Source organism: Hippopotamus amphibius, chromosome 15 (genome assembly GCF_030028045.1).
Source record: "Hippopotamus amphibius kiboko isolate mHipAmp2 chromosome 15, mHipAmp2.hap2, whole genome shotgun sequence".
NCBI classification, from domain to species: Eukaryota; Metazoa; Chordata; class Mammalia; order Artiodactyla; family Hippopotamidae; genus Hippopotamus; species Hippopotamus amphibius.
Window position 1 is genome coordinate 40,299,497 of NC_080200.1, and position 16,775 is coordinate 40,316,271.

Genomic DNA, 16,775 nt, shown 5'->3' on the forward strand with positions numbered 1-16,775 from the left:
CAACCCCCCAAACCTCGAGTTCTCCAGTCCATTCTCTGCATCTGCGTCCTTGTTCTTGTCTTGTCACTGAGTTCATCAGTACCATTTTTAGATTCCATACATATGAGTTAGCATACAATATGTGTCTTTCTCTTTCTGACTTACTTCATCACTTTCTTTTCAGAAGCCTCAGACTTCAGACTGTAATAAGGTAATTCAATTTATGAATTTAATTGATCCCCTAGCACATTAAGTATATAAATTTTTGATATTTAGTTTTTTCTGTAATTATAAATTCTTTGGCAAAATACTTAAAATATTTTTTAAATTTAAGTGGTTTCAAAACCATACAAACATTGTTTACATAGGAAGTCTTAGCCGGGACTCTTTCAATTTATTATAAATCATTGATCCTCCAATGTTTTTAACACAAAACTTTGAAAGCACTGCCTGAACAAGCCACATTTATTAATTTTTCAGTCCTTTTGTGAGAGACCCCAAAACATCAATTTTTACTGTTATCAGAAGTAAATGATTCATTCAAATAATATATAAAAATAGAAATGCTTTAGAGGGAAATTTATGGTTGTGACATCTATATTAGAAAGGAAGAAAGATCTCAAATCAATAATTTAAGCTTCCACCTAAAAAAACTGCCAAAGAAGAGCAAACAAAACCCAAAGCATGCAAATGGCAGGAAATAACAAAGACTAAAGCAGAATTCAGTAGAATAGAGAAATTTTTAAAATAAAAAAAAAATCAACAGGACCAGAAAATTGTTCTTTTAAAATTTCGACAAAATTGAGAAACCTTTAGCTAGATTGGGAAAGAAAAGAAAGGAAGGAAGGAAGGAAGGAAGGAAGGAAGGAAGGAAGGAAGGAAGGAAGGAAGAAAGAAAGAAAGAAAGAAAGAAAGAAAGAAAGAAAGAAAGAAAGAAAGAAAAAGAATTACTAAAATCAAGAAGGGAAGAGAGGACAACATAAGTTAAAAGGATTACAAGGGAATTCTATGAACTGCATGCCAACTGCATGCCAGTTAGAAAACTTAGATGAACTGTACAAATTCTTAGAAAGACACAAATTACCAAAACTGACTCATGAAAAAGAAAAAAAAAACTTTGAAGAGATTTTTAATAAGGGTTTAAATTAGTAATCAAAGAATCTCCCCACGAAGAAAAGTCTATACCTATTTGGCTCCAAGGTAAATTCTACCAAACACTTAAAGAATAATCAATCAATCCTTCATAAGCTCTTCTAGAAAAACATAGGAGAAATAAATGCTTTCAGCATTCTGTGAGGTAAATATTACACTGATACCAAAACCAAACCCATTATAAGAAAACTACTGACCCATATCCCTTATGAATATAAACACAAAAATCCTCAACAAAATATCAGCATCAGACCTAAAACAACACACCTTACAACCTGGAGATTTTAATCTACTGGAAAAGACACCTCCAGAAAAACTCTCTTCAACCTCCCTGGAGAGGCCTCTGTCAGGCACTACTAACCAATATTTTTGCCACCAAACTCCAAGGAATAGATTCTTGGATTCATGTGACACACCTAAAGAAAGCACCAAACCCTAACTGGACCTGCACATCCCCTGGTAACCTGAAAGTAAAGACTTCCTAGAATTCAAGCAGATGATCTTAGATAAGACAGCTTTCTCAAGATATCCAGGGCAGTGCTGTTGGAAGTTTGTCACCAAACTTATGATGATGACATAACAATTCAGATGGTCTCCAATATCTATGATCCTGATAACATATGGACTTTAGATTAAAAGCACCAGAAAGTTCTCCCTCCTACCCCTCCTTGTTACTTGAGTGTGATCATAATAAATTTCCAATCTATGCAATTCGCTTCCGATGTGAGACACTACACCCAAGAAAGGTCCTTCCTGACGCTGAGGGACAAAAGGCTGCTGAACCTAGGCAACCTGACTTTTAATCAGTATGCTTTCAGAGAAAGATCTTGATCAAAGGCAGAAATACAAAAAATTAACAAACAGAAACCTCAATTAAAAAGAGTGGGGAGACCAGAAAGTGGAACCCTGCAATGATAGTACAGCCCAATAGGAAGAAGAAAGACTCCTCTTCTTTCCTGACAAGCACTCAGCCAATGAAAAGCCATGGACGCTGTTTACTCTAGCCCTCCAAACTTCCTTTCCCCCCCGCCATGAAAGGGTTCTCCTTCCCTTGCCACGCAGGAACTTGAGCATGGCTCACCATGGTTGCAGACCCCAATCTATACTTCTGTGCTAATCCCCAATAAACCCATCTTTGCTGAAGAAATATCTGGTAGTGTATTTGTTTCAAGTATATTGACAAAACAGACATATTTCTTCAATGGCAAGGAGGAAAAAAGAGAATAGAAAAACTTACTATAGATTAAGAAACATAAGAAATAAACAATGATGATTCTCCTAAGAGTAAGTCAGATATTGTTTAGATCTGAACAAACTAACTGTAAAAATATGTATGGGACAATTAAAGAAATTTGAATAATGGGATATTAGATGATATTAAATAATTATTGAAAAAACTTTAGACGTAATAAAGATGTTCTGATTATGAGAGAGGGAGAAAAAAAGGAGAGGGAAAGGAGGAGAGAGACAAACCAACCTTATCTCTTAGAAATTCATACTGAAATATTTACAGATGAAAACATATGAAGTCTGGAATTTGCTTTTAAATAATTCCACAAGCTGGTAGATGGGCTGGGGGGAAGGAGGTTTACTAGAAATGTAAAGTATATAGGAAACAAGATTGGCCTTATGTAGACAATTGGTAAGGCTCAGAGATAAATATATGGGAATTCCTTTCAGTATTCTCTATACTTCCATGAATGTGTAAACATTTTTACAATAACTAGTTAGGAGGAAAAAAAAAAAAAGAAGACCAGCCAATCAGTCACCTTCTAAATCTCTGACATATTTCCAAGAAGCTGAAATACATACATGCAGGGCAAAGGCAGGACTGCAAAAAAAAAATTAGTTAAAGTAACAGTACAATTAGAAGCTCTAATTTTTAATGTGTAAAAAAAACTTGGAGTGTTTTTTTAATTATATATATTTTTAAAGATAAATTTTGATTTGAAAAAATATGGATATTTAAATAAAACGTGTTAAACATGAACTATCTCTCAGTTGTAAAAATCTCTGGACAAAATGATAGGAAAGTACTATCAGTCTATAATTTTTTTTCTTACTTAAAACATGAAAATTAGTAAAATTCTTTCATGATTTCAGAATAAAAATATCAAAAGTGTGATTTAATAAAAAGTAGATATAATATGAAGAATTAGATGAAAATGATTTCTTAAGGCAGCAGTTCTCAGTTATTTTGATTTCAAGACCCTTTACACTCAAAATCTGTTAAGAACTCCCAAAAATGTCTGTTTATATGAGTTATGTGTGTCAATATTTACCATAGCAAAAATTAAAATTAAGATATTTTAAAATATTTATCGTTTACTTCATTTAAAATAATAATAAACCCACCCTACATAACATAAATATTTTATGGAAATGATATTTTCAAAAGCAAAAAATTCAGTGAGACGAATATGCCTCTTTTAACATCCTTGGCTATTAATTGTATCATTTGTGTTATTTCTGGACCTGTTTCTATTGATTGACGTTTTGCCCCTCATTATGGGATATATTTTCCTACTTCTTTACATGTCAGACATCTAGAAAAAGGTAGCTTAATTGTAAAGGAAAAGCAAGATAATTTTATTCTTTCATTCATTCACAAGCAAGTTTCATTCATTCTACTCTCATTTTTCAATAAGATATTATTAAACCTTTTCTTACAATAAGATAAAATGATTTCATCTTATACCTCAAAATTTTTACATTATTAATTTTTAAATAACATAAATAAATAGGACAATATAAAAACACAACCCATAAATCTAAGCAATATAATCTTGGAGTCATACAGTAACTATCTTATGTTCATTTCTTATCTTAACATCCACTTAAAGAATGAACTTAGGCTTCTTACTGATATAGAAATGAAGCTAAGGGTGATGAGAAATTTTCCCACACCACAATAAAAAAAAAATTTGAGTTTCATTTCTTTCTTTCACTTGTAATGTTCCTATATCAAAGTAAGAGGTTTTAAATCCAACAATAACAATGACAATAAGTGTTCCTATTTTAAATGAAATGTAATGGCTATTTTGACTGAACAGAAAAGTAATCTATTTTCCTTAATGTCTATAGCTTTGTGATATCAGTTGATTGTATAACTGGCCTTAATATAAATACATCTTATTAGTTCACTTTTCCATGATAGCCCTGTTACTTAGGGAAAAGAATTAAAATTTTAAAACTTACTGTCTTAGTGCCATGCTTTAGCGTTATCTCATGCGAGTCAGGGATCTTTTGTACAGGATTCTGAAAAAAGAAAATTCCATGATGTTGATGAGTAATATAACACATGTGGAGGAAACTACATACCACATTCACAGGAAATTTAATTGTTAAAAATTGCATCACTGGCTTTTTAACACAAAACTTAAAAAAATAGGAAATAAAAAGTGTGAGTGTATCTTATTTCTGCACTTCTAAATATATTACAATTGGTCACTTTGAGCTGATAATAAATTTATCTTAAATCTCTAAAAAGATAAACCTAAGCAATTCTTCAGGTTGTATGAAACTATAAGGTCCTCCCCATATGGAAAATTTTTAAAGTCCTCTTTTCATTGGTACTTGCATATACCTTAAAGTATTTATGTACTTAATTTACAAAAGATTACAAAAATCTGCACAGGATAGACATATAACTTTTAACCCATAAAAGGTGAAAAAACAAAAAACTGATGTTCAAATGGTACAAATAAGGAACTGAGTCATTCATTGATTCAATAAGCCTTTATTAAAGTGAGATTATACCAGAAGCTAAGTGGCATTAGGCATAGCTCTACTCATCTCCCCTCTAAAGAAGCAGATGGTCTAAGAGGGAAATATCAATGACTCCACTTCGATAAAATACATGCTACGTTAGAAAGGGTATGGACAGCATAACTGAGGGATAGAGAAGATGGATGCATAAATCAGACATAAAAGGTCACAGTGATCTTTTAAGTAAGAAGTTTCATTGTTTGGTCAAGTCTCCATTATCCAAGAGCAGGGTAATTATACTAAAATTCTATAGGCATTACAAATTCATGTTAGGATTATCTTGCAATCTATTTAATTAAACATGTGCAATTACAGACTTTGGTCTCTAACTTCCCTCATTCTTTAGGATCCTTGATGAACCAATCAATCACCAGTTCTTTCTATTTTATCTTAAATCTTTCCCCTACTATGGCTCTTTCTTCTCAGCATATGAACAATTAAAGTACTTCCCATATTAAAACACACACAGACACACACACCCATTTCCCTACATTTACTGCTGTATCACTACCTTTTCCTTTACAATCAAGCTTCCTAATCCTACAGGTTTCACTCAGTGTTTCTACTTTCTTTCACCCTTCTACCTCTACCACTTTAGCACCTGTCATTTAATTCCTAATGCCTAGCACAGTTCTTGGCACTTAAGGGACTCTCAGTAAATATTTCTTGAATGAATAAATAACTCACTATAAACGCCCCAGGACACTTTTCAAACTTCATCTGCACACTTGACCTTTCAACAGCATGATAACTACTTAACTATTTCCTCCAACTTGAAACTGTTCTTTCTTGGGAGGAAACAGCCTTGACAAAAAGCCAGAAAATCTAGGGTTTTAAAATCGAGCTCTGATACTCATTAACCTTGTCAAAACCTCGGGAGAGTAATGATTCTCAGTTTCCTCGTTTGCAAACAGGATAATAGCACCTGCCCCTTAGGTTACTGTGAAGTAAGTGGTTTAAAGCTCACAATACAGAGTTTGACACAAAGTAGGTACTCAATAAATGACAGCCACCATTTATTCTAAGGCTTACCTCCTGTCTCTCTTGGTCATATTATCTTGGTCTATATCCAGGCTTCTCTTCCTCTTTACTTGGCTAATTCCTGCTCACTCTTTAAGACTCAATTCAGATGTGATCTACTCCAGGAGCATTTCTCAACATTTCAAACTCTAGGTAAAATGACCCTTCCATGCACTCCCATGACAACCTCTCCTTGTCTCTATCACAGAACCTATCATAACACATTGTAATTTTTGACCAGTCTCCCGCCACACCACTCCCTAACCAAACTGCAAAAAAGGCACTTCTCAAAGACTGTATATATATTGTCTCTGGGTCCCCAATCCACAAAACACCTGGTGCATGACAGACACACACAAAAGTTTTTGGAGTTGAATTAATGGCCCTTACAATGTCTACCTCATAAATCACATTAGATAATTTTTAATTTACCTCAAACATTAATGTTTGTGTCCATAAAGAAGAAGAGGTAGGTGCTATCCATCAGGTGAGCCTGGTGAGTGAGAGTCAGGGATAACTGAAGATTTTCCAAAAGTAAAAATCTTTGAAAACCAAATGATCCTATCCCAGTCTAAAAGCACATGTAAAGTTGCAAGTACGGAGAAATAAAGGCAGTTTTGTTTTAGACTTATTTGCATCTGAGAAGTGGTTATAGTTCATTACCACTACAGATCGGTTAAGAGGAGATCAGGAACCCAAGGCACTGAACAAAACACTTACCTCACAGTAACCCAAGGAACTGCTGGAGAGTTTGCAGTTTATTTCAAGACAAAGACATGACAGTATGCTTTACTATCTTCTGGCAAGGCCTGCACACACCAATCTCAGAGATACCAGTATTTCAACACAAATTCCAAAATAATTTAAAAGCTGACTACCCTATATTAAATCACGTAAACTACTGCTCCCTTTGTAGTTGACAATATTTGTAAGTAATAAGAACTCACGTAGAGGTGCTAAGTACTCTTGCGAGAAACAGGAGGACGGTTCAAACGTTTTACTTAGAGAAGAATCTATTAGAGTATCATTTCATAACCAATTACTTTTTCATCACCCAGGAAAGAGAAATACTGTCACCAAAAGGAAGGATGAAAATTATTTCACTGAATTCAATGCAGAATGTGCCTATATATAGATAATTTCTGACATTTAAAGAAAAAACTTACAAGAACACAGAACAATTCAGTATTTACACTAGGAGTGAACTAAATGTTTAAATAAATATTGTTTACATTTCAAATCAAAGTTTTACTGGAAATCATGTAAGGCATAACTCATAAAAAGCCCATATAATTGGCACAACTAAATCATCTAAAATAGTAGCAATCCATCTTTTGGTAGCATATCACTTGATGGTGACTGTTCTTTTTCCAGAACTTTTACTAATGACTTTTTGAAATATGGCTTAGTGTGAAATTTGCTGTAACAGTAAAATATTTTCAAGATTTCCCTGCCAGGGGACATCATAAACTATAAGACTTCAATGAAATCATTTATTACCAAAATTCATAACAAGAACTATAGTCTTAATGGAAGAGGAGAAAGATACCAGTTTTTGTTTTGGTTTGGTTTTAAATGCTAACCAAAGGATTATTTCCCAGGCTCTTTCGTTTACCCCAATAAGAACAACGATAGCAACCATATCTGGAATAACGAGCAATTCCATCTGATGTACATACATCCTTATAGTGTTTTCAAAAGACTTGCAAATCATTAATAACCTTTCTGGGGTAGATTTGTCATAAACTTTAAAAGTTGTATATGTACAGTATAAAATAAAAGGTCTACTCAGTAATAAAGATCTACCACAAAGTGGCTAGCAGCTGGGGCAGGGAATGGGGATTTCCAACCAGGAGCTTGAAAATGAGTGCTACTTTCTCCCAGAAACCACTTTGGAAATAGTACCAGTGCAGTACCAGAAGCAACTACAATTAGAGTCCATTCTGGTGTAACTCTTAGAATTAACTCCCTTATTCATTCGCTCACTAATCACATATTCACTTAACAACATTTACTGAGTATTTAATTATATGCTACATACCACATGCCAAGAACTAAGTTAAAGATAAAAAGACCAGTAACAAAGACTCCGCTCACAAAGAACTGTCAGTCCAGCTAAGCAAAACAAACAGGTATACAAACAGGCAAACTAAAATGTTTCAGATGCTATGACTGAAGGATACACAGAGTTCAGCACTCAATTCCTTTCTGCCTGGGGAAGCAGACAGTGATTACAAAAGGTTTCATAAAAGAAATGTTTGAGATGCCTCTGGAAAAACAGAAGTTCCCTAGGTGAATGTGGAGGACATCTAGGGGAGAATAAGATGAATCTTGACACTCTAAATTGCAAATATTTTTGCCTGGCTACAGTTTAAATTGCTGGGCAGGAAAAGGGGGAAGGATGTATTGGGGGGGGGGCGGTGTGTGCGCGCACGCGCGTTTTAATGTTAACCCAGAGAGTTAGTTATCACCAGATTGTATACAGCGCCAAGAATCTGAAATTTAAGCTCTGAGCCATGCAGAGTAATACAATAAGATTTGAAATTCCAAAAAACACCACCAAGGCATCAAAAGACACAACACAGTGAAAAGGCAACCTACAGAATGAGAGAAAATATCTGCAAATCATGTATCTGATACGCTGTTAATATACAGAATATATTAAAAACTCCTGTGGCTCAACAATAACAACAACAAAAAACATGGTTCAAAATTTGGCAAAGGACTTGAATAGTTATTTCTCCAAAGAAGATACACAGATGACCAACAAGCATATGAAAAGATATTCAACATCACTAATACATAAGGAAATGCAAATCAAAACCACAATGAGATACTACTTCATACCCAATGCAATAGCTAACATTTAAGGGGAAAAAAAGAAAGAAAAACAAAATAAGTGTTAGCAAGGATGAACTGAAATTGGAACATATACACTGCTGGAGGGAAATGGTGTAGCTGCTATGGTAAACAGTACAGTATTTCCTCAAAATTTTTAAACAAGAACTACCTTATGATTCAGTAATTCCACTGGCATGTATATCCAAAAGAACTGAAAAGCAGTATCTCAAAGAGATGTCTGTACACTCATGTTCAAAGCAGCTTTATTCACGACAGTCAAAAGGTAGGAGCAGCTCAAGTGTCCATCCATGGATGAAGGGATAAACAAAGTATGGTGTATATATACCATGGAATATTATTCAGTCTTAAAAAGGAAAGAAATTCTGACACATGCTACAACATGGATAAACCTGGAGGACATTGTGCTAAGTGAAATAAGCCACTCACAAAAAAAGAAATACTGTATAACTGCACTTATCTGAGGTATGTGGAGTAGTCAAATTCATAGAGACAGAAAGAATAGTGGTTGCCAGGGTTGAGGGGAGAGATGGAAATGGAAAGCTGTCATTTAATGGGTACAGAGTTTCTGTTTTGCAAAAATGAAAAAGTTCTGGAGATTGGCTGCACAACAATGTAACACTACTGAGTTGTACATTTTAAAATGGTTTAAGACTGTAAATTTTACAGTATGTGTATTTTACCAAAACTAAAAAATATTTTAATAGATGCAACACACATAAGCAAACAAGAAAAGATTAAAAGATGCATACTATTAAGCCTGAATACTTCTCAATACTCTAAGAAATGTTAGGTGAGCTTCAAAATGAATCATTCATCAAATGTTTAAAATCTTCCTCCAAAAATGCAAGGTTACACGTCTAAAATATTGCAGGAAGGAAAGACAATTTCCTATCTAAATCTCACAGCTGGTTCCAATCCTTCAATTAGCAGTATTCCCAAACCACTTCTAAATTACCTTCAAACCATTTATGCCCTACTGCAAGCTGCAATCTTAGAGAACTTAGTAGCACAACTTAAGAGTACACTGTTAAATAACTTTTTGTACTTCTGTGAGGGCCAAGAAACTTAAAAAGGATAGTTCATTCTTATAGTTTACCGAAATCACATTAAAGAAAAAAAGACTAACAATAAAAAGATGATAATTTTCTGTTTATCATACAGCAATGGCAGGTAATTAGCCAACAGGATTTACATCAAATGACATTTATTTTCAAAGCTATCATGAACACACACCTATCGCTTCCTAACACCCTAAAATTTTATAAATACGTCAGCTCTTAAAGTCCAAAGACTTGAAATCTAGACTCTGACATTAACTTCCACTTGTAACCTTCACTAAGCCATTTAACTGTACCAAACCCTCAGCTTTTCCACTTGTAAAAGTGAAAGAGCTGGACCAGGTAACTCATGATAGTCTGCGATGACATGGTCTACTTACTCACACCTGGAACTAAGAACACTACCCTATGTTCTTTCCTGACTCCATCTTCCTTACTTCTCTCACACTGCTCACTACCGTGATATTACTCTTTCTACATCATTTCTCACTGAGAACCTTCAATGTCTCTCCACCACCCTTAGTTGCAACTGCAGCTTCTCAGAGCATCATGTATTTTGTTTTAGAAATTTTCTTCATTTGTAGAATGTTATTCCAGGTTAAATTTAGAAAAACTAAAGTTTTTAAGAAGTTTCTAGTCAAAGTGTGCACACTTTCAGTCATAAGATAAATACTAAGTTTTGAGAATCAAATGTACAGCATGGTGACTACGTTAACGCTGTGCCGTATACTTGAAATATGCTAAAAGAGTAGATCTTAAGTGTTCTCACCATACCCCCCCAAAAAAAACTATGTGAGGTGACAGATGTGTTAATTAAGTTGATTGTGGTAATCATTTCACAATGCATACATACATCAAACCATCACATTGTACATGTTAAATACATACAGTTTTTGTCAGTTATATCTCAATAAAGCTAGAAAATAAATATCATTATAAAACAAAAAGGTTGCATACATAATCAAAAAGCAGAACATTTCTTAAAAGATACTAATCTCTAAAGAACCTAGCAATATTCCTATCATTTGCAGTGGTATTTATTTTTCATTGATTACTTATTAATGTATGTAATAAGATCCCACCCTTACCCACAGAATTAACCACTCCAGGAAGGAATAGAAGAACAGAGGTTGAGCTTGCCAGAATAAGAAGGACTAACCTGGCTTTCTAAGACCCCTATAATGAAATTCTCCCCTTCCACTTCTCTACCCCTGCTCCCCCCCAAAAAGAGAAGACTTTCCTTTACAACTATAAAGGAAGAGGGAAAATTTCACCAGCTCAGACTGGGGTGTCTGTGTTTTACCATTTGTCCTGTTCCTTAAAAAAGGCCCACCTCCACCATATCAGTGGCAACAATGTACACACCATTCTCACATCTCCACAACTTGAACTAATTATCCCCTCAAAGCCTGAAGTCCTTAGCTTCCTATCTACAAAGAATAAGAACCTGCTACAATGATTCTTTTGGGAAACAAAGCACTATTATAAGTGGAGTAAATATTAATACAGGCCCTAGTCTGATAGCCCGACAGTTCTCACAGAATCCTCTCTAATGCCTTGCTACTCAAAGTACGGTCCACAGAGCAGCACGAGGGACATCACCCAGGAACTTGTTAAAATTCAGAATGTTGAACCTCTCCCAGATCTATTAAATCACAATCTGCTTTTTAACAAGATCCCCAGGAGATTTATGTGCACATTAAAGTGTGAGAAGGAGGGAGTTCCCTGGTGGCCTAGTGGTTATGATTCTGGGCTTTCACTGCCATGACCTGGGTTCAATCCCTGGTCTGGGAACTGAGATCCCTCAAGCTGTACAGCACAGCCAAAAAATAATAATAATAAAGTGTGAGAAGCAAAAGTTTTCTGAGATTATCATTTTATTGCAACACAAGTTCACCAGTCCTATTACAACTTGATAGTATATTGCCTGAACTACATTTTATATCTTAAGATACCTTCTATAACCTAAAAAAGATATTCAACTAGAAAATCTTTTTTCCTTTTGCTAATTTTTTATCCCAGAACAAGAAGACTAATATGTAACATGTTTATTTTATTAAAGTATTTTATTAAAGATTTTATATTTTATATATTATAATAAAGACATTATAATATTTTATTAAAGATTTACAATGTTGTGTTATATTCAAGTACACAGCATAGTGATTCAGTATTTCTGCAGATTATACTCCATTATAGGTTATCACAAAATAACAGGTATAATTCTCTGTGCTATACAGTATATCCTTGTTGCTTCTCTATTTTTTCAAAAATTATTTATTTATTTATTTATTTAGGCTGCGCCAGGTCTTAGTCGCGGCACTTGGGATCTTCATTGCAGCATATGAACTCTTAGTTGCCGCATGTGTGTGGGATCTAGTTCCCCGACCAGGGATCGAACCCAGGCCAGCTACATTGGGAGCACAGAGTCTTACCCACTGGACCACCAGGGAAGTGCCCACTTACCTATTTGGTATATATTAGTTTGTATTTGTTAATCCTATATCCCTTATTTGTCCCTCCCCCTTTCCCTATGCCCTTTGGTACCACAAGTTTGTTTTCTATGAGTCTGTTTCTCTTTCACATATATATTCATTTGTACTACTTTTTAGATTGCAAATATAAGTGATATCATAGTATGTGTCTTTCTGTTTGACTGGAAAATCTTGGAAGTCAAATTTAACTTTCAATTTAGCAAAAATCTTACTCTATATATGAATTACTCTATAATTCAATTTTCCAAACCACCAGGTAACAAGATTTTTTTTTCCACTTCATACAACCATTCATTCAATAGCTACTTAATAAAACTCGTATTGTTTTAAAGAGTCAAAGCAAGAACAGGACAAGAATCTGGATTCTGTTACTCACTAGTGGTAAAGATGAAACGAATCCCTCCTTCAAGAGCCTCTATTTCCTTAACCATCTACTGGATATAAATAATAACAGTAACAACTAGCATATACATGCACACTATGGGCCAAGCACTGCTCAAGGCACCACATACATACTAAGTAATTTAATCCTCGCAACAACTCTGTTAGGTCCTATTATCACCCCACTTTAAAGATGAGGAAACTGAGGCAGAGAGATTAAGTAATTTGTCCAAGGTCATATAACTGGTAATGACTGAGAGGGAATTTCAACTTAGAAGTTTGGCCCCAAAGTCTGTGCATCTAATCATTACAACGTAGTGCCTCCCCCATAGTAACACTTGCCCGGGTAGCTCTGCATAGTTGCTGTGATGACCAAATAAGTTAATGTGCCAAAACACTTTATAACTACAAACCCATTATAAGTAAGAGCTTATTTATGGCTATAAAGGTTTCATCCCAAAAGTACATATTTGAAAAATTGTTTGAGACAAGGTATAAAATGCCTTGAGATAGAAAAGTTTCAAAGGAAGAATCAAGATGGTGGAGTAGAAGGACGTGCACTCACTCCCTCTTGCAAGAGCACCAGAATTACAACTAACTGCTGAACAACCATCGACAGAAAGACACTGGAACTCACCAAAAAAAACCAGCCCACATCCAGAGACAAAGGATAAGCCACAGTGAGATGGTAGGAGGGACGCAATCATGTTAAAATCAAATCCTATAAATGCTCAGTGGGTGACTCACAAGCTGGAGAACCATTATACCGCAGAAGTCCTGAGGGTTCTGAGCCCCACGTTAGGCTTCCTAACCTGGGGTCCAGCAACAGGAGGAAGAATCCCCAGAGAATCAGACTTTGAAAGCCAGCAGGATTTGATTGCAGGACCTCCACAGGACTGGAGGAAACGGAGACTCCACTCTTGGAGGGCACACAAAAATTGTGCTCACCAGGACCCAGGGGGAAGGAGCACCGACCCCATAGGAGACGGAACCAGACCTACCTGCTGGTGTTGGAGGGTTGCCTGCAGAGGTACGGTGCAGCTGTGGCTCACCAAGGAGACAGGGGCACTGGCAGCAGGGGTTCTGAGAAGTGCTCATTGGCGTGAGCCCGTCCAGGGTCCACCATTAGCTCCACCAAAGAGCCTATAAGCTCCAGTGCTGGGTCGCCTCAGGCCAAAAGACCACCACTGTGGGAACACAGCCCCACCCATTGGCAGACAAGCAGATTAAAGTGTCACTGAGCTCCACCCACCAAATTGGATTAAAGTTTTACTGAGCTCCACCCACCCAGCCCAACCCAACATCAGTCCCTCCCATCAGGAAGCACCCATGAGCCTCCTAGACAGCTTCCTCCACAAGGGGGCAGACAGCAGAATCAAGCAGTATCAGCAGTATTTCATCTTGTGGAACTGAAAATCACAGCCACAGAAAGACACAGAAAATGAAAAGGCAAAAGACTTTGTACCAGATGAAGGAACAAGATAAAACCCCAGAAAAACAACTAAATGAAGAGGAGATAGGCACCCTTACAGAAAAAGAATTCAGAATAATGATGGTGAAGATTATCCAGGACTTTGAAAAAAGATTGGATGCAAAGATCGAAAAGTTGCAAGAAAAGTTTACCAAAGACCTAGAAGGATTAAAGAACAAACAAACAGAGATATGCAACACAACAACTGAAATGAACAATACACTAGAAGGAACAGATAGCAGATTAACTGAGGCAGAAAGACAAATAAGTGACCTGGAAGACAGAATGGTGATAATCACTGATGGGGAAAAGAATAAAGAAAAAAGAATGAAAAGAACTGAAGACAGCCTAAGAGACCTCTGGGACAATGTTAAAAACACTAACTTTCGCATTATAGGGGTCCCAGAAGGAGAAGAGAGAGAGGAAGGACCTGAGAAAATACTGGAAGAGATTATAGTTGAAAACTTCCCTGACACGGGAAAGGAAATAGCTACCCAAGTGCAGGAAGCACAGAGAGTCCCAGGCAGGATAAACCCAAGGAGAAACATGCCAAGACATGTAGTAGTCAAAAATGACAAAAATTAAAGACAGAGAAATGTTATTAAAAGCAACAAGGGAAAACCGACAAATAACATACAGTGGAACTCCCATAAGGTTAACGGCTGACTTCTCAGCAGAAACTCTGCACGCCAGAAGGGAGTGGCACCATATATTTAAAGTGATGACAGGGAAGAATCTACAACCAAGAATACTCTACCCAGCAAGGATCTCATTCAGATTCGACAGGAAAATCAAAAGCTTTACAGACACGCAACAGCTAAGAGAATTCATCCACCACCAAACCACCCTTACAACAAATGCTAAAGGAACTTCTCTAAGCGGGAAACATAAGAGAAGAAAAGGACCTACAGAAACAAAAACAAAACAATTAAGAAAATGGTAATAGGAACATACATATCAATAATTACCTTGAATGTAAATGGACTAAATGCACCAACCAAAAGACACAGACTGGCTGAATGGATACAAAAACAAGACCCATATATATGCTGTCTACAAGAGACCCACTTCAGACCTAGGGACACATACAGACAGAAAGTGAGGGGATGGAAAAAGATATTCCATGCAAATGGAAATGAAAAGAAAGCTGGAGTAGCGATACTCATATCAGATAAAACAGACTTTAAAATAAAAAATGTTACAAGAGACAAGAAAGGACACTACATAAAGATCGAGGGATCAATCCAAGAAGAAGAGATAACAATTATAAATATATATGCACCCAATATAGGAGCACCTCAATACATAAGGCAAATGCTAACAACTATGAAAGAGGAAATCGACAGTAACACAATCACAGTGGGCGACTTTAACACCCCACTTACACCAATGGACAGATCATCCACACAGAAAATTAATAAGGAAACACAAGCTTTAAACAACACAATAAATCAGCTGGATTTAATAGATATCTATAGGACATGACATCCAAAAACAGCAGATTACACATTCTTCTGAAGTGCACATGGAACATTCTCCAGGATAGATCACATCTTGAGTCATAAATCAAGCCTTGGTAAATTCAACAAAATTGAAATCGTATCAGGCATCTTTTCTGACCACAATGCTATGAGATTAGAAATCAATTACAGGAAAAAAACTGTAAAAAACACAAACACATGGAGGCTAAACAATACGCTACTAAATAACCAAGAGATCACTGAAGAAATCAAAGAGGAAATCAAAAAATACCTAGAGACAAATGACAATGAAAACACAATGATCCAAAACCTATGGGATGCAGCAAAGGCAGTTCTAAGAGAGAAGTTTATAGCGATACAATCCCACCTCAAGAAACAAGAAACATCCCAAATAATCTAACCTTACACCTAAAGAAACTAGAGAAAGAAAAGCAAACAACACCCAAAGTGAGTAGACGGAGAGAAATCATAAAGATCAGAGCAGAAATAAATGAAATAGAGACAAAGAAAACAATAGCAAAAATCAATAAAACTAAAAGCTGGTTCTTTGAGAAGATAAATAAAATTGATAAACCTCTAGCAAGACTCATCAAGAAAGAGGCAGAGGACTCAAATCAATAAAATTAGAAATGAAACAGAAGTTACAACGCACACCGCAGATATAAAAGCACCATAAGAGATTACTACAAGCAACTATATGCCAATAAAATGGACAACCTGGATGAAATGGACAGATTCTTAGAAAGGTACAACCTTCCAAGACTGAATCAGGAAGACACAGAAAATATGAACAAACCAAACACAAATAATGAAATTGAAACTGTGATTAAAAATCTCCCAACAAACAAAAGTCCAGGACCAGATGGATTCAGAGGTGAATTTTATCAAACATTTAGAGAAGAGCTAACACCCATCCTTCTCAAACTCTTCCAAACAATTGCAGAGGAAGGAACACTCCCAAACTCATTTTATGAAGCCACCATCACCCTGACACCAAAACCAGACAAAGATACTACAAAAAAAGAAAACTACAGACCAATATCACTGATGAATTTAGATGCAAAAATCCTCAACAAAATATTAGCCAACAGAATCCAATGACACATTA

At 35.8% G+C, this 16,775-nt stretch overlaps 1 protein-coding gene across 2 annotated transcripts in view; it reads right to left on the minus strand.

Moving 5' to 3' along the window:
• The window catches only part of WDR70 (WD repeat domain 70), a 282,841-nt gene that overhangs the window by 223,676 nt on the left and 42,390 nt on the right, over positions 1-16,775 (minus strand). For both annotated transcript variants that reach the window (XM_057708918.1, XM_057708919.1), the window contains exon 6: positions 4,330-4,389. In XM_057708918.1, the coding sequence (XP_057564901.1) occupies positions 4,330-4,389 (60 nt within the window). The remainder of the gene's footprint in view (positions 1-4,329; positions 4,390-16,775) is intronic.